The sequence below is a fragment of the Ursus arctos genome, unplaced genomic scaffold (assembly GCF_023065955.2).
Source record: "Ursus arctos isolate Adak ecotype North America unplaced genomic scaffold, UrsArc2.0 scaffold_5, whole genome shotgun sequence".
Classification (NCBI taxonomy): Eukaryota; Metazoa; Chordata; class Mammalia; order Carnivora; family Ursidae; genus Ursus; species Ursus arctos.
In genome coordinates this window covers 63769080-63788943 of record NW_026623067.1, presented here as the reverse complement: position 1 = coordinate 63788943, position 19864 = coordinate 63769080, and the positions used below count along the sequence as shown (strand labels likewise).

At 36.5% G+C, this 19864-nt stretch overlaps 1 protein-coding gene across 6 annotated transcripts in view; it reads right to left on the bottom strand.

Moving 5' to 3' along the window:
• ZFYVE16 (zinc finger FYVE-type containing 16) overlaps positions 1-19626 on the bottom strand; it is a 47897-nt gene extending 28271 nt beyond the window's left edge. The window contains exons 1-6 of one of the 6 annotated variants that reach the window (XM_057307330.1): positions 17507-17589; positions 16540-16579; positions 14571-14620; positions 5104-5212; positions 2193-4447; positions 996-1092 (exon numbers count right to left, since the gene is read on the bottom strand). In XM_057307330.1, coding sequence (XP_057163313.1) covers positions 996-1092; positions 2193-4447; positions 5104-5173 — 2422 coding nt within the window. In that variant the 5' untranslated portion in view covers positions 5174-5212; positions 14571-14620; positions 16540-16579; positions 17507-17589. Of the gene's footprint in view, positions 1-995; positions 1093-2192; positions 4448-5103; positions 5213-14570; positions 14621-16539; positions 16580-17506; positions 17608-17793 lie in introns of those variants that run through there. The other 5 variants (XM_044384090.3, XM_026498715.4, XM_044384089.3 and 2 more) reach the window with 5 other exon arrangements.
• Between the last annotated feature and the right edge of the window lie 238 nt (positions 19627-19864).

Sequence of the window (19864 nt, the reverse complement as noted above, 5' to 3'; positions counted from 1 at the left end):
TGGAAATATAAAAAGTTTACACTCTATTATCTTCCAGATAGCAGAGGTCAACAGCAGGGAGAAAAGCAGCTTACCTCAGGCTAATAGACTCACATCAGAGCTTTTTTGGAGAATTGCTGAAAAAATTTATCTTCATTCAAAAGAGAAAAACAAATTATTATCAAGTATTTATTCTCCTGGCTAACAGGAAGCACCACCTGAGCTAGTATACAGGTCTGGTATTGAAAAGTCCCAAGTATTATTTGCTGGGTATTAAACTGTCAACAAATCTTTGAAAATGCCAAGAAGTACCAAAAAAGCAAATGTTTATTTGAGGGAAAAAAAAAAACACAATACAATGCACACACACACATACACACACACACTCTGTGAGAACACAAATAAGACCACCAAGATTATTGCTGATAATGGTAGCTAAGGTAGAGAGCCAGAAACAATGGGAAATACATACAAACAAAATTCTAAAACTGAGCAGGGAAAAAATATATGAGACAAAAATGTGCCAATACTGTGACAGTCCTATGAACTAATCTATAAAATCATAAATATTATTACCTTATTTTGTATTCCCATCTTAGGGTATAATTTTCAAAAAGGTGGGAACTATTATCTTGCCTTATGCTATTAATTTATAACACTGAATTCTACTTATTGTTAAGTATTCTATAAATGTTTAGATTAAGATGACAAAGATGACAATGATGATGACAAAACAAATAGGCAGATGAAATGCAGCATTTAGGGACTTGGTACCTGTTAAAAGTTAATGAACTGCCACTCCAGAAACTGAATGCTTCCTTTCCAGACTGGTAGTATTAATTGTGAGAGTAGAACAAAAAGAAGAGAAACCAAGCCATGGGATGTCCCACCTAAGCCAGATAAGTCAACACTAGGTCCTCGCCTTAAGAAAATAAAGAAGTTTATCTTTGTCACAATCCAAATGTTTTTAAGATATATTCAATTACTGGAAGAAAATATGTCAGGTTAATACTCACCTTTACTAATAGTCTCAAAGCAGACTACACATACTCTTGCTTCCTTTTCTAGATATTGTAGTTTACACTTCCTATTACAACAGACACCACAAAATACCTATAAAGAATAAAATATCAAATTTGGTTTTGTGTCCAGCATGTTTATACCTATGGAAGGCAGGGGAGAGGATGCCCAAAATCTAATTAACCAAACACCATTTTTCTGATTACATAAATAATTTTTTTTTTTTTAAGATTTTATTTATTTATTTGACAGAGACAGAGATAGCCAGCGAGAGAGGGAACACAAGCAGGGGGAGTGGGAGAGGAAGAAGCAGGCTCATAGCAGAGGAGCCTGATGTGGGGCTCGATCCCAGAACGCCAGGATCACGCCCTGAGCCGAAGGCAGATGCTTAACCGCTGTGCCACCCAGGCGCCCCACATAAATAATTTTTCTAATCACTATAATCATAGGAAGTTATTAAAATGATTCTTTTTTATTTGTTTTACTTCAATGACGTTTCTGCAATTTAAAATTGTGTCTCAGACAAGGAGAATTCCTTTAAATCAATTCTGTTAATTGGAAAAGAACAAAAATTTTCTTTAATGAATATGTTTATAGTTGAAAAAGTTTTCTGTGGTCCTTTATTTAAAACTTTTAAAAGTAGAATGTTATTATTTTTCTAAAGAAGAGGAGGGTTGATCTGAGACCAACCTAATACTGAAAATTGCTGAATGAAAAATGCAATGTTATTTCTGTAGGCAACCCTTAGAGTTTATAGACAAGGGAGTCAGAATGCAAACAAGGTCAGCTTCAGCATTCTGAACCTTGTGGCAGCCAATTTCCTTTTTTCTCCCTAGATATAGACTATAACACTAACTGCAGAGTGGTCTTGGAATTAATTCAATGATACAGGGGGATATGACTGAATTTGGGACATCTCATGTGTTAATGTTAGAGGGATAAAGACATATTCTTAGATTTCACAAAAACTAGTAATGAGCATTCCTCATTTCCCCATACATCATACTCATGACAAGGTGACATTTACCCTCAAGCAATCTAAATATGACAGTGATTTATATATCTCCATGTAGGTAAAAAATTATTTTAAACTAGCCAAAACTTTTAATCACCTATTAATCAGCTTTTTTGTCACATTAAATTTCATTTAAAATGTCTCAAAAGAAAAAAAGACAAAGATTTTTATAACTTACTTTCCCACATGCTCGGCAGTGGTGTCGCCGTTTCGTAAAAGTAAATTTGACTTGGCAGTTCATACAGTTTGGAGCTTCTGAATCAGGAACCCAAGTAGGTTGTTTCTGGCCCAAAACCAGGCCTTCTTTGCAAGTGTTTACAGGTAGAGATTCTTCATTCACAGTTACAAAAGTGGATCCACCTTCAAAATTACTTTCTATATCGATGTAATTAGAGTTGAAGCTAACCTGAGGATCAGTTGTAGAATCGGTAGTACAAGTGGTTGGAACAATCATATTTGCTATGCTGGGCTCACTTTCAGGCATATTTGGAACATCTGGTTTATTTGGTTCTTTTGAACCCCTTGGTCTTGATGGAATGCTAAACAATTGCTTTGGTCTGGCCCCTCCAACATGAACAGATTGACTGTTAATATCAGAGACTGATACTTCATTCGTAATCTCAGATTTACTGTTAGATAACCCTTGTTCAACTGGAATTGTATTTTTTTCCCCTAAAGAAAGGCCACCATTTTCTGTTGTATTCTGTTTATCAACTGTTTCACAAATCATATTAGTGCCAGGACTTTCTCCAGTAGCACCTGTTTCAGCATTGAAATACATATTATTGACATTCCCATCATCTAGGCCTTTCATGTCTATCTGATTCATTTCAGATTTTGAGTCATTTACACTTTCTTCAAACGATTTTATGTTACTAGTCTGAAGATACTGTTCAGTCAGAAAGGCATCAAGTTCAGCATCACTAATTAGTGCACCACTTTTCATGCCTTCATCAATATTGAAGTAATCTAAGTCTTGCCCATCAATATCACTGCTTGAAAAAAGGAGACCTTCACAATGATCAGGAAACTCTGGGGCATTAGCACCAGAAAGCTCCATCTGAGATTCTGTAGCTGCAGAAGAATTTGTGTTACCAGGGTGATCTAAAGACTCAACTCTGATTACCATCTGGCTGGACTCTTCCTTCTTATTTCCCACCTGTTCAGTTATGTTTTTACATTTTTCCTGTTTCAAAAGATCAGTCTCCTCCAATGGTTCGCCACCCAGAATAACACTCTTCTGTATTTCTTCAGGCACTGGCACTGCATCTTGTATGCTATCTTTATGTTCATTCTGCGGTAAACAATCACCATGTGCTTTACTTTCAATTAATGATCCACACAAAGACCCAGGTACTGGAAGACAGGTCAGTGAGGAGTATATCTCTTCACCTGAAACATTTAGAGTTGGAGAGGAATCCTGAATTACATCTTGATTATCTTTACGATCTACATCTCTTGAGCCTTCTTTTGCAGATTGTTTGAGAAAAATAGCAGTCCTATCTTCCTGAAAGGAAAAGTCAGGTAATTTGAAATTTTCATCTTTTGTATTTGAATCATTTAAGTATAAATCTTCATTTTCTGAAAAACTGCAAGGCAAAGCATTTGTATGGTCTCCTCCTTTTAAACATTCTGTGGCAGCTATGACTGCCACATCTACTTCCTCTTTTACCAAACAGTTATCGGCTTTCAGTAGTTCACATGGCTGGTCCTGGTGTTGTAGGCTGTCTTTGGCATCAAACATTTTGGGACTTTGTTGAGTCAAAGCAGATGGCATGTTAAAATCAACAACTGGTTCTAACTGATTAGAAATCTTTTTATCCTTTAAATTCTCTCTTACACTGTAATTACATGAATCTGAAGGTGTTGTATCTACTTTTATACCCAATTCTTCAGCTTCACTAATTTCTCTATTTTGTAATTCAGAGTTGATATCATTCTGTTCCTCTCTGACAGTATTATTACCACGGTCTGTTGAAGAAGCACAAAGAGTTTCTGACGCTGAAGATAAATCCAAACCAATCAAAGAATCTGCACTAGACTTAAAATCATCTGGCAATAACTGTTTAATATCTTCTTCACTGTTAGTTACATGAACTAAGTTACCCATGTCGCTTATCAGATCACAAACAGGCTTACTACATCGTCCCATATAGAGAGGCTGGATTTCATCTGAAGTGCCACCATCCACAGAAGAAAGGAGATCAAGTCCTGTTACATTTTTTTCATTTTGTATGGAAGTTAGTCCCTCAAGTGTTTTGTTCAGGGAAATCTGATTTGTTTCATAGCATGTTTCTGATGAGGCACAACAATTGATACATTGTTGGTCCTTCGGTAGCAGTGAAGTCAGCTGTGAGGAAGCCAACTCTGAAGAAACTGAACAGTGGTTAGAATCATATGTGTTTTGATCATCCTGGAGATAATCTTGTTCATCTAATCAAAACAGAGATATAATGTTATTTAGGAAAGCCAAAGCAAAATTATCACAAGTATGTTTTTTAAGACTCCTAAACTAACTAAACTTTTGTTTAGATCACAAATAGACTACTCTGTTACAAAATGATAATAACCTCCGAAAGTATTTTTATTTAGATTTAAACTACTCGGGGCTTTTACTTTTCAGTGTAGATGTCACAATGTGATAGAAATTCCACTCAAAATAATTCAGTTACACTATAAAAACCAGACTGAGAAAGAACTGAAAAACAATCTAACTTCTTGGTTCTCTCTCTAGTTTCCTAGTCTTCATTATCAGATGAGTAAAACATCTCTCATATTAATGAAATACCAATTTATGTAAAGTTTTTGAGCTGCTTTTAGCTGGCACATATGTTGATTTTAAAAGTCTTTCTTTTAGGTAAATTTGTATCTGTAGAGGAAACTTCTAGTTTCCTTACTTCTATTTCTGGCTATTGGTTCTATTCAGTATAAGAACAGACTAGTATGTTATAATGAAATGTGAACATCTTACACAATATAACCATGTGACCAAAACTGAAACCAAATTTTGCTAAGAGTACTCTATATCTGGGATAACTGAATCACAGACACTTAAAAATTTCACTAGTAGCAAAAATTAACCAACAAACCTGGATTCTGTTCAAAATCATCAAGGAGTTTGTCCAAGTCACTGACTGCTGCTTTAAAATAACTGTCCATCCTACTTGTAGACTTATTCAGAATTTAATCCTTATATACCTACAAAATAAAAAGCTATGATAGTTCATCTAATTCTCTAATATATAAATATTATGCCATCTACTGAATACCAAGAAACATAGTCAGGAAAAAGACACAAATAAATTGCTTTGAGGAAGCTACAATTTAGTTGGGGAAATTGCCTCCTTATATACAAAATGACACAAAAACCAATTCTAACAACATAACATACCCACACACACTACTGTAAATTTTAAAAGATCTAAGTAACTCATGTTACTTAAGTTAGATAAATCAAAGAAGAATTCATAATTGAAAGCTAAAAATAGTTATATCATATACCAAATATACATATACAAATATACAAAAATACAATAATATAAAATATACTACATATGAATAAAAATACTTCATACAAAAACCTGTGGGATTCAGCAGAAGTGGTACTTCAAATGCTTAGAGCTTTAGATGCTTATATCAGAATAGAAGAAAGATTAAAGACTAGTAAGCTAAGAGCAGGAGTTAAACAGAATATGAATATATGAGAGAGGTACAAAAAAGTTTTATGAATAAAGTAGATAAACCTCTAATCTGTTGCAAGAACTCCAAAAATGAGCCTGAGACACCTTAAAGGAATCTATCAGTGACTAAAGGGATAAAATCAAAAGGACAAAGGAGCCTAGTTGAAGGGGCTCCTACTGTCTTAAATGAGACAACCAAACACCAAATGAATGAAGGCTGCAAAGGACTGAACACAAATCAAATAAATAAAAAACCAAGAGATCATAATGATACTAAAAACAAAAACAAATAACACCACTCATTAGAGGGTTGCCAGGGCACAAACTCATTACTCTGAGAGTTGATACATTAAGGGAAAAGAGCCAGTAATTTATCCTCCCCTTTATTTACAAAATGTACTTTAGAATAATAAAGTAGCTGCCAAGGGAAAGTTCTTTAGATAAGAATTCCAAATAATAAATATACATGGATATTAAAATTTTAAAAATTATCTCTTGGAAATCCTTACTACAATTAACAGACCAGGCAATAGTTATCAATATATTCTAAAAGTGTTAGATGAAAGGTTGGAGGATAACTTTATAATAGTAGGAACAGACAAACACATCTGACTCCCAATGATCGATTTCACCATCAATAAATGTGGAAGAACCAAACATTTTGTGCCTCGTGTGGAAGATACGACATTACATATAATGTATTCCTGCCCCAAAAAACTGAACCTGAATCTAATCAAGCTTTTATAACTGCATATTTACAGGAAATTCAAGCATAAAGGGACAAATTAGGTGATATCAAAACAAAGCAATCAGCTAAATCCAGAAAGTGGAACACTCTACAGCAGTGTTCCTCACACTGTCTTTGGCGAATACCTTTAAAAAAAAAAAAAAAAAAGAATTCTAATCTGTTCCACACTGTTACCTTTGTAAAACTCAATAAAACAATACAAATTTTGCAATAATACATACAAATAAAAAGATATACATTATGAAGCACATTTGAACAGTTGCCTTGGGTGAGGAACAGGAGTAGGAAGTAAGGAATAAAAGACAATGAAAAAATTAGCGGGTTTTACAAGATAATTGCCATGAACTGAAAACACTTGAAGTCCAGAAAAAAAATTAGGATACTTTAAAGATGAGTTAAACAGATTAGACACAGCTTAAGAGAGAACTGAATAGACTGGAAAACCTAACTGAAGAAATGGCCTAAAATGCAGCCCAGAGAGACAAGGAAGAGGAAAATATAACAGGTTAAGAGACATGAATGGCAGAAATCATCCATCATGAGAATGGAGTCCTATACGGAAGATAGAGAGCATGAAATAAGTATGCTTGAAAAGATAATGCTAGGAATTTTTCTAGAACTGATAAAAAACACAACTCAACAGATAAAGGTAACTCATTATACCAAGCCATTTAAATAAGGAGAAATTCACAAGTGGCCACTCTATAGTGAAACTTTTGCACTCCAAAAGTTGAGCCCTTAGGAAAAGGTCATCTTAAAAGGAACAATAATTATGCTGGCAACAGGTAAACTTCAGAACAATTTTCAGTAACAGTGGTATGTCATCCTAATCTAACAAAGCACATTACTTTTTTATTTCCATTGTTAAATTGTGGTTATACCATACATATACAATAGCACACAAAAACAAAGACACCAAAACAAACAAAAGGAACTTGGAGAAAGAGAAAATGCAGGAAACAGAAGAAAACTTCAAAGAAACTAATATTCTCTGAAAAATAACAATGCAACTATGATACAGGAATGGGAAGCCATAAATAAAGAACATATGGAGGGGGAAAAGTGATCATAGAAAGTGATAGCAAAAATCTTAAAATTCAAGTAAAGCTTGTTGACTGCAGTGAAAGCCGTGCTTAGAGGGACATTTATAACTTAAGTACATAGGTTAAAAAAAGAAAGATCTAAAAATCAATCGTCTAAGCTTCCAGCTTGGCAAACTAGAAAAAGGAGAGTAAGAAGAACGAAGCAAAGATAACAAAGAATAGAACAGAAACCAATGAGATTAAAAACAGGAAAACAATGGACAAATAGAAGGAAAAAAATCACTGAAACCAAAAACTCTTTTGTTTGGGGGGAAAAAACAGTAAAATTAATAAACTAGGCTAATCAAGAAAAGAGAGAAACACAAATTACCAATATCAGAAAGAAAGGGGGAATATAACTACTGATGCTATGGACACTTAAAGGAAAATAAAGGAATATTATTAACAACTCTATAATCAGATGAAATGAACCAATTCCTTGGAAGACACAAGCTACAAAAACTTAGACAAGAAGAAAAAGAAAACCCAAACAGTCCTGTATCTATTAATGAAATGGAACCAATAATTAGTAACCTTCCACAAAACAAATCACCAGATCCAGGTGGCTTCACTGGTGAATTTTACCAAACATTTCAGGAAGGAAGAAATGATATTTCATAATCTCTTTCAGAAAAAGGAAGCAGAGGGAACCCTTCCAAATTCATTTTATAAGATGAGCATTCCTCTAATACCAAAACCAAATAAAGACACTACAAGAAAGACAAACTAGAAACCAATACTGCTCATGAACACAGACATAAAAATCCTCAACAAAATACTAGGAAGTAGAATCCAACAATGTATAAAAAGAACTACACATGACAACCAAGTGGGATTTATCCAGGTATGCAAGGTTGGTTCAACCTTTGAAAATTAATCAATATAATCTACCATATCAACAGGCTAAAGAAGAATTATTGTATAATCATATTGATTGATGTAAAAAAAAAATCTGACAAAACCAACACCTACTCATGATAAAAACGCTCAGCAAATTATGAGCAGAGGGGAAGTTTTTCAATTTGATGAAGAATATTTACAAAATACCTACAGCTAACATTATACGTTATGATGAGAAACTGGATGCCTTCCCACCAAAGACTGGGACCAAGGAAAGGATATCTTTTCTCACAACTCTTATTCAACATACTACTGAAAACACACCAGTGCAACAAGAAAAGGGAATAAAAGGTATACCACATGGGAAGGAAGAAATAAAACTACCTCTACTTGCAATGACATGATTTTCAATGTAGAAAATCCCCAAAAACTAACACCCCAAAATAGAGTAGTGAATACAGCATGGACATAGGATACAAGGTTAATAAAAATCATATGCATTCCTATATCTGAGCAAGGAACAACTGGAATTTGGAATTTTTAAAAATGCCATTTACAATAGCACCTCAAAAAATTAAATACTTAGGTATAAATTTAATAAAATATATACGGGACTTATATGTGGAAAGCTACAAAATACTGATAAAAAAATCAAAGAAGATCTAAATAAATGGAGACAGATCCCATTTTCAGGGATAGGTAGACTCAATATTGTTGTCAGTTCTCAATGCAAATCCAATCAAGATGCCAGCAAGCTCTTTTGTGGGACTTAGGAAACTCAGAATTCCTGGAAAGGAAGAGGACATAGAATAGACAACATAATGCTGAAAAAGAACAAATTGGGACAACTCACTCTCTCTGATTTTAAGATTTAGAAGTCTACAATAATCAAGGTAATATAGTACTGGCAAAAGAATAGATATATAGGATCAATGGAAAAGAAAAGAGAGCCTGGAAGTAGACCCACACAAATATAGTCAACGTATCTTTGACAAAGGGACAAAGGCAATTCAAAGGAGAAAGGCTAGTCTTTTCAGCAAGTGGTGCTGAGAAGACTGGACATCCCTATGCAAAAATACGAACCTAGATACAGACCTTACACCTGAATGTTTTTAAAATGGATAATAGACCTAAATGTATTTAAAATGGATAATAAATCTAAATGTAAAATGCAATATTATAAACTTCTTGAGGAAAACTAAGAGAAAATCTACATAACCTTGGGTTTGGTGATGAATTTTTAAATATAACAATGGAATGATCCATGAAAAAATGATTAAGTTGGATCTTATTAAAATTAAGAACATCTGCTCTGAAAAGGACACTATCAAGAGAATGAGAGAACAAGCCACATCCTGGAAGATAACATTTGCAAAACACATACCTGATAAAGGACTTGTATCCAAAGTCTACAAAAAACTCCTAACGTTATATAATTAGAAAGCAAACAATCCAATTAAATGGCAAAAGTTCCAAATAGACACCTCACCAAAGATGATACACAGTTAGCAAATAAACATATGATAAAATGCTCAACATCATTTGTCTTTAGGAACTACAGATTAAAAAAATGAGATACCATTTTACATCAATTACAATGGCTAAAATCCAAACAACTGACAATACCAAATGCTGCAAGGGTACCCATCAGCAGGAACTCTATTTACTCCTGGTGGGAATGCAAAATGGTACACCCACTTTGGAAAACGGTTTGTCTCTTAAAAACTATAGTCTTACTATATGATCCAGCAATCATACTACTAGATATTTACCCAACTGAGTTAAAGATTTATGTCCACACATGAACTTAGATGTGAATGTTTATAACACCTTCATTTATAAGGGCCAAACTTTGGAAGTATTCAAAATGACCTTCAGTAAGTGAATGAATAAACAAACTGTGATATATTCATGCAATGGAATACTATTCAATGATATAAAGAAATGAGCTAACAAGCCACAGAAAGACATGGATGAGTCTTGAATATGTATTGCTACATAAAAGAAGCCTGTCTTTAAAAATCTACACACTGGGGGCACCTGGGTGGTTCAGTCAGTTAAGTGTCTGCCTTTGGCTCAGGTCATGAACTCAGGGTCCCGGGATCAAGCCCCAAGACATCCCAGGGACAACAGTCACACTTAGCATCCAGAGCATGGTTTCTCCAACAAAAGGAACCAAGGCTCCTTGGAGAAATGGCTGATTCCAAGACTGGGCAGAAAATATACAAGACGAGCACAGAGCATCCTGTAATGCCAGAAATAAAGTGAATGTACATATGCACACATGGATGTATACACACATACAATGAAGGAGGTATGTTAAAAGGATACAGGAGTCAACCGAAAGAGCTCCCAAAGGCCAAAGCTGGAACAATCTGAACAATAAAATATATAAACCAGTACTGGCTTATAACCCAAAGCATTAAAAAAAATGAGTTCATACTGAGATAAACAAATAAGGAACAAGACAAATCTCCCACACAGAAAAATTCTGAATAATTTTCATAGATACTTTGCTCTCAAGGAAGTGAAACATAACTCCCTGCTCCTTAAGTGTGCTGCACATACTTTCTTCTTAAGAGTACAGTATAGAAAGGGAGAAACCTGACAAACTCTACTTCAAGCCAGTGGATCAAAGAAAACATCAACAGTGATGAGTCATGTTGATAGTACATACCCTTGATATGATGTGATGACAATGGCACTTTATCTCTGCTGTCTTCTTCCTAAAACACATTACCCCAATCTAATTATGAGAAAAACATCAGAAAAACCACAACTGACATTCTACTAAGTAGTGGACCAGTAATTCTCAAAACTCTCAAGAAGATCAAAACCAGAACATCTGAGAAACTGTCACAACCAAAAAGAACCAAAGGAGACAAGATGTGGTATCCTGGATGGACTCCTAGATCAGAACATAATAGGGAAAAATTGAAGAAATGTGAATAAAGTATGGACTTTGGTTAATACTAATGTAGCAATACTGGTTCATTAATCATGATAAGTGTACTATATTAATGTAAGATGTAATAGGGAAACAGGGGTAAATCAGAACTCTCTGGACTATCTTCCCAATAATCCTATAAATCTAAAACTGTTCTAAAATAAAAAGTTTTTTAAATGAAGTGAAGGCACTAGAAAATAAACTTGAGAAAATATCGTAAAAAGTAAAACAAAAAGAAAGGTAAAGATTAGAAATTTAATCTAATAGAGGTCTGATATTCAAACAACAAGAAGTCCAGAAAAAAAGTGTAGGAAGAAAAAAAAGGAAGAAGCTGTCAATAAAATACCTCAGAACTGATGGATAGGATCTCCAGGTGGAAAGGGCCCAGTCAGGGCTCAACACAATGAATGAAAAATCCTTATCAAGCCACATCACTGTGAAATTTCAGAATACCAGAGTGGTTTACAGAAAGATCAACCCATTTCAGGCTGTAACTGCATCTCCCACCTTTCCCCTACACTCCTGACCCCATCTCATCCTGCTCTCCTTTTTCTCTATTCTAAAGCATTCATTTACTTTACAATCTTCTAACTTTTTGTATAATGTATTATATTGTTTACCATCTGGAACAACTCTCCTCCCTCCAAGAAATTAAGCTTCATGAGGGTAGATATCTTGTATTTTTGTTCACCAATATATTCAAAAAATATCTTGAGTGATGCCTGCCACAAAAATACATGCTTACTACAGACTTAGTGAATAAATATAAAAGCTTCCAGAGAGCAATAGCAGGTCACATACAAAGGACTGGTTATCATATCTGGCATTGGACTTCTCAGTAGCAACACCAGAAGGTAGAAAACAATGGAATCATGCCTCCAAAATTCTAAAAGTAAATTATTTACAACCTAGAATTCTATATTCAGCAAAGTTATCAATCAAGTGTGAGGACAGAATTTTAAAAAACATGTTTAGACAGGCAAGAATCCAAAAACGTTGCTTCCCCTTCAGTCTTTCTCCGGAGCCTCTTACTAGAGTATGTACTCTACCAACATGAGGGAGACAACAAGAAAGAGGAAGGGCTGAAGTCAGAAACAGGCTATTCAACACAGGGAGAGACAAATGCAACTGAGGACACACCTCAAAGACAGCTGTGCAACAACAGGCCTAGAAAGCAACGCATGAAGATGGATGCAGGTGACACGCAATTACAGGAAAGACATTGCAAAACAAAAACAGACATTCTGAATCTACCAAAAGGAGATTTACATATCTTGTCTGAAGGGTTGTTAATAGATTAAAGATATAAAGGACAGGACACCGGGCAGGCTCATTCAGTGGAGGGTGCAGCTCTTGATCTCGGCATTGTAGGTTCGAGCCTCATGTTGGGAGTAGAGGTTACTTAAATAAAATCTTAAAATATATATATAAAAGATATATTAAAAAGATATAAAACATACATTCATAAAGATACTTAAAGGTAGATATATAGAAGAACTAAGGGAGGGGATGCCTGGGTGGCTCAGTCGGTTAAGTGTCTGCCTTCTGCTCAGTCGTGATCTCAGGGTCCTGGGATCGAGTACAACATTGGGCTCGCAAGCAGCCTGCTTCTCCCTCTGCCTGCCGATCCCCCTGCTTGTGTGCTCTCTCTTTCTGACAAATAAATAAATAAAATCTTAAAAATAAAAAAGGTAATTATAAACTCTAGGAAAAAAACAAAAAATTATATAAGAAATAGCACAATATACCTGGCTCACCTGTACACATTATGCACATAGTTAAATGATATAAACACTACATAATGATTTAACTAAAAATTAACATAGAACTAATATGCAAATAAGAGGTGAGGAAAAGTGCAGTGTTTAAAGGTGGAGGTTTGTGTGACAAACCTAAACTCTCATCTTCTATAATAGGAAATTGGTAAATAATATCTAAAACTGTGATAGGATGGGGAGATAGCTGTATACGCAGGTTATTTAAAAACTTAGAGGTGAAAAAGAGTTGAACTAACTAACTAAATAGCTTAACAGTCTATTCACTCTGCAACAACCTTTCTCAGCAAGGGTTCTATAAGAAAATGAAGCCTTAATGCCCTAAGGCATCCCCTTATGTAATGAATTACCTTCTTTCCTATGCCTGTTACTTGTTTTAAACCATCCCCAGGGGAATTAAGGAAACAGTAACGCAACTTCTGTTCCGATGAGGAACACTGATTGAAAGGGCTGCTTCGGCAGAGTGGGATTCAGGAGACAGGATTGGGGCAAAAGATGATTGCTTTTCATTTTAAGTCTTATAGTCTTATTTGACTATTTAAATTATGTACAAGTATCCGTTTGATAACCACTAACATTATATTAAAAGATAGAATAGCAAAAAGTATTAAAGGAACTCTGAATATAGAACATATTAAAAACATAAGGCACAGGAATTAGAAGGTCTAGAAATAGTCTCTCATTAGGAAAAAAACAATTTTTCTTAAAAAAGTATGGAATTCATGAAACATCTATTTACAGAGTTATCTCTATATAGCACTGTACTAGTAAGCATTATGTCATCTGAGGTGCCTAAAAAGTACAGAAAAGGTAAGAGAAGTAATAATAGAATCCAACAATTTATATACGATATAATACAAACACTGTACATGAAACCTTTTAACATGAAATTTGAAGCTGCACATACTTCCCATTTCATTCAACTAAAACGTACTTACTGTGCCAATAATCTACCACATACAGTAAGAGGACACAATGGGTATATAAGATACACTCCCTATTCTGAAAACGTTTATTTATGTGTACATATGATAACCTATTTTATTTAGGTAATATTTTTACTCACCTGACCATTTATGTACTCTCAGATTTACAATCAAAGATTTACAATATTTACTTTACAAAAAAATGGTTTTAAAAAATCTCTTCATGATTTAAAAAAAAAAAAGTGGCAGCAACACAGAAGATTAATCAAAAAACCAACAAAACCAATAGCAAGGAGACTCCTAAAATGGTTCAGATGAGAGATGATGAGGGCCTGAACTGACACAGGGCAGAGCAGATGGAAAGGAGATCAACAGAAAAGTGACTAAAGAATGGGAAATTCTGGAGAGTGAAAGCAAGGGAAAAAGCTAGGATTACTGCCAGGTTTCCATTACGGGTGACTGGGTAGACAGTGGTACCACTGACCATGACAGGCGATACAGAGAAGAGCAGGACTGAGGAAAAACATGAGTTCACATTTGGACTGTTGTTTGCAGTACCTTGAGAACATCCTGGGGGAGATGTCCAATAGGCAGCTGAATATAAGGATCTGGAATGCAGGAGAGAAGTCTGAGATAGATAAAAGATTTGGGAATTGGCAGCACATACCTGTTAATGGATGAGATCACCTAGGAAGAGAATATAGAAGAGGACAGGAGCCTGACATCAGATATCTAAAGATCACAATTAATGTTCCTAAAGCCCCTCTGGATAAAACCTTGCCCAGAGTTATATATACTTCTATAGAAAAATAGCCAATATATAATCTTAAATGACAAAAAATGAAACTGCAAAATGTCATGCACAGTATAAACTCATTTTTACAAATAAGTTGTTTAAAAAAAAAAAAAGTATTAGCAAAGGCACAGAAGAAAAATATGGAGGGCCAACACCAAACTGTTAATAACAGTATCTGTGATTATGCAAGTCTTTCACATCCACAATATGTATCTCTATAGTATTTTAGTTTGTGGTTTTTTTTTTTTTTATAAAAATATACTACTTTTGTAAACAGGAGAAAAGATAATTTTGTTCATTTCCTAAAAAAATTATAGTGCACATCCTTACAATATAAAATAAGAATAATAATAAAAATCTGTTAGAAAAACACATTGACACTGGACTATAAATGGGTAAATAATACAAACTAATAAAATTATGAAAAAATATTCAAAGCACAATCTGTACTATCAACGTACTATGAAAACACATACCATTTTTTGCCTACTAAATCAGAACACAATTTTTCTTTATAGCAATCTCTACACCCAACATGAAGCTCAAACTCACAATCAAGAATTGCATGATCTACCAACTGAGCCAGTCAGCCACCCCCACAATTTTTTTTTTTAATAATACAAGTGCTCCATGTTTGTAAGGGTATGACAAGAAGAGCATCTCAGATACTGCTGATAGGAAGCAAACCTATCAGAAAAACAATGTGGCAACATGTATCAACAGTCCCAAAGAGATTCCATTTAATGTAACAACTCTCCTTTTCAAAAATTTAAGAACATAATCGAAAGCAGCTGAAAACATGCAAAGATATTTCACCAAATCATTAACTGAAACCATCTAAACACCAACATTAGGACACAAAAGAAAATTACCTAGGCATCTAAAGTAATTCTACTTCCAGAGAAACATCGGCACTTGTGCGGGGGAACACATCACAAAGAACTTTCAACTTGCAATGTTTGTCATAGTGCAAAATTTCAAAGAACCTAACAGTGCATCAATACAAGAATAGTTAAATCATCCTTCTCAAACAGATCTGAGGACCCCTGGAAGGCCCAAGAACTTTCTAGGAGGTCAGTGAGGTCCTTCCTTTTCCAAACACCTATCTATGCAAGGCTGGATTTTCTTAACGTGCTTTAGCATACAAGATGGCACACCAGATCGAAGGGAGAAGCAAATATGAGAATCCAGCTGTCTTCTATAAAGATCTACATTACTGATCTGCAAAAATAAAAAACAGTGCCACCCTTCTCACTAAATTTTTTAAAGAAAATATATTTTTCAAAAATATTATTTAATTCAACATGTGAAGGGTTTTTAATGCATAATTTTTAGAAATTTTCTGAGTTTTAATTTCTAAAATACTAAATATATTGCATTAGAGAAAAACTCTTTTAGTCCTCAATAATTTTTAAGTTTGTAAAGGTAAGGGATCCTGAGACCCCACTGGGTTAAAAACTGTGATACCATCATATTATGTAACATTGGGATTATAATTAAATGGGAACGAAGCTTTATCTGTAATTGTTTCAAAAGGCATTTTGCTCATGCATTACTTGTATAATCAAACATTATAAAGTTATACTTATGAAGATTTTTTAAAACATGAGGAAACACTTAAGAAAAGCAGGCAATCCAACTCTATATAAAATCTCATCATCATAATTAAGAAAATGCCACGAGAAAAAAGACTGGAAAGAAAAAGACAAAATATTAACTGCGGTTGATTACCTTTAAATGGTGGAATTATGGCTTTTTATTTTTTCTTCATCTTTATTATATTTAAGATTTTGTTTTTTGACGTTAAGCACGCAGTTTAATATCCACGGGAGGAAAAAAAGGGAGAAATTGGGTGAAAAATTATATATGGTTTTCCTGGATAAAAACCATTATATCTGCCAATTCAGAAGACAAGAAGTTCAAACCAATAATTTAAAGAACCTAAATCGACCAACCAATTTCCTATTTTGTTAAATGAAAAAGATGAACTTATCAAAAGTATGGACTGGGTTTCCATACGAGTCAAACTAACAAGAACACTCAGTCTGGAATAATTTGCAGTCACGATAGTACAAGTAAGTTAACAGTTTAAAAGTTAGGTCATCTTTTAGAATTTTTCAGAGGTACCAAAGAGAAGGTAGAAAAAAGGAACACCGCCGCATCCTTCTGTCTAAAATGATGAGAAAATGCATCGATGCGAGAATGGGGTTTGCGAAAGAGCAAGGGCGGCGATGACAGATTCTGCTGGAGCCGAGTCCTCCCAGCGCCGAGACCCTCTCCGCCGGAACGATAGTCCCCTCAGGCAGGCACAGCCCCTCCCCAGGCGGGACAGGCAGCTTGGGGGCGCTTCTCCCTGCACCCGCCCCGGCCCCCGGGGCGCTCCCCTGCAGCCCCGAGCACTCGGGGCGACTCGAGGCGGCCCGGGTGGGTGGGACCCGGCAAAAAGCCGCCGAGATTGCCCTCCCTGCCCGGTCCAGTCCTCCAACCTCTAGCGAGGGGACGCGAAGTCGTGATTCCCTGTCCAACTCTGGGGGCTCGGAAAGAGAACAAGTCGGGGGCCCAGGCTCAGCCCTTGGAGTTAAAGGAGGGCCAGACCCAGCGCCCAGGTCGGCGGGTCCAGCAGCCACCCCGCCCCCTCCGTGAGTGCAGCAGGGGTGAGGAGAAGCCAGCCAAGTTGCCTGTTAATGGGAGCTCTTACCTCCCCACACCCCTGAGGAGCTCTCAGGGGACACGAAGCGACGTCGAGCAGAGGAGCGAAGAGCGACCCCGGCCAGGAGCCCCGGGGGTGCGCTACGGCGGCTCAGGGTTTGTTTCCCCCCGACCTGTTGGGGAGGGGGTGGGGGAAAGGAGCAGAGAGCGCAGGCGCAGAAGAGGTTTTCCTACGACTCACACTCCCCCTCCCTCCGCGTTCACGGCCTCCGCCAAGTCCCGAAGCGCTTGCGCGCTGCTCTGCGGGGTCTGGGCTGTGGGTGCCGGGCTTCTTACCGGAAGTGCCTGGGAAGGTTGTGGGGAGATGAGGTAGCTTGAAGACCGGCTTTAGATGGGGACTCGGTTTCCCACTAGACGCCTGGAAGCCGGAATCGGGAGGCGAACTGCGTCAGTGTCCGGCTTCCTTTGCCCTTCGTTGACCTAGACTCAGCTTCCCCGCCCCCAGCCTGCAGCCTCCGCAGCTCGCGCCGCGCTCCGGCCTGTACCGGACCCGCCTGCCGCTGGGCAGCTAACCAGGCTTGCTCCCCGCGCTGCTGTCCTCCCAGAAAGCCTTTTTACTTCACATTGGTGTTGCCACCCCCCTCTTTCTCCCGGCAGCGGCAAAAATGCACCCACCCACTCCCGAGCTTCAAGCCCTCCAGCTGACGGCCTGTTCCCAACGCTGCCCTTCCCTCTTGCTTAGTTCTGCTTTTCTAACAGTGACCACGAGAACAGCTGTCTCCCCGCGTCTAAAACAAAAGCTAACCAACTGGGGAAATAAATGCTACTCATGTGATGTATGTTTGTGCTTGTTGAGCTTTACTATTTTTACCACAAGTTTCCTATAAATGTAAATGAGGGGAGAAGAGATAATCTGTATGGGGAGAAGAATCCATCTGTTGCCAAAAAGTTTTACCAGCTCATAATTCATACTTGTCTTTAAAAAATTTCAAGGGTTAGGGGCACCTGGGTGGCCCAGTGGGTTAATTCAGGGTAGGTCGTGATTTCAGGGACCTGATCCCCAGGGTCCTGAGATGGAGCCTGGAGTGGGGCTCCCAGCTCAGTGCAGAGTGTGCTTGAGATTCTCTCTCCCTCTCTCTCTGTTCCTCCCGCTTGTGCTTGGGGGCTCTCTCTCTCTCAAATCTTTTAAAAATTTTCAGTTACGACAGGAGTATTTCAATCAGGTGTAATTTATGGTGAAAGATTTGAGAATCACTTCAATTTCTAAATCTGCAATTTGCAACGACAGTTTATGATCTTTCAAAAATATTGAATTTTGATTTTTTTCTCTAGCCTTGATTTTACTAAATTCTGGAATGAAAGTGTGTGGTTTTAGCCCAACAGTAAAACTTGTATTGGTAGCTTAAAATAACGTATTGAGCATCTACTATGTGAGTCACTGCATTAGATACTTTGCTTACATTATCTCATTTAATCCTAAGCAACTCTACAAAGTACAATATGCATTTTCTCTATGTGTTAGGCGTTACTTACAGATAAATAAAATGGGGTCACTGCCCTTATGGAACCACCGTCTAATAGCAGAGACTCATATATACAAAGGTATATTTGTGATAGAAGTATTTCTATAGAGCTATTCATATTTTACAATACATATTTATATATAGTGTGTGAGGACAAAGAATAGAAATAGAAAACACTGAGATCTTAGAGATAAATAGAAAAAGTATATATGTGAACAGTCAATTCACAAAATAGGAAATCGCAGTGCTAGTGCATGTTTTACTAATATTCAAACCCATTAATAATGAAGACAAAAGAGGTATTATTTCCAGTGGGTCTAATTAGCCAGTTTGTTTAAAATGTGAATAAACTCCATTGGAAATAAACAGCTCATCCTGTTAGGGATATAAATTAGGACAAAGATTTTGGAAAGTTATTTGTCAGATCAAGAAATGTTCACGTGGGGGGTGCCTGGGTGGCACGGCGGTTAAGCGTCTGCCTTCGGCTCAGGGCGTGATCCCGGCGTTATGGGATCGAGCCCCATATCAGGCTCTTCTGCTATGAGCCTGCTTCTTTCTCTCCCACTCCCCCTGCTTGTGTTCCCTCTCTCACTGGCTGTCTCTATCTCTGTCCAATAAATAAATAAAATCTTAAAAAAAAAAAAAAAAGAAATGTTCACATGACCTAAATTAATAATCTCCCTTATAGACATTATAAGAACATATTCCATAATATAAAGATTTATATGAAATAACAATAAAGTAAACAAACTCCCAAAAACTGGAATGCCTTTCACATACAAATGCAATTGTACTTTGTATCACATTTATTTGTTTATGGGTGTTTCCTTTTTGCAGTGCATTATGCTAGGAGCCGTAAGGATTACAAAAATGGATAATTCATG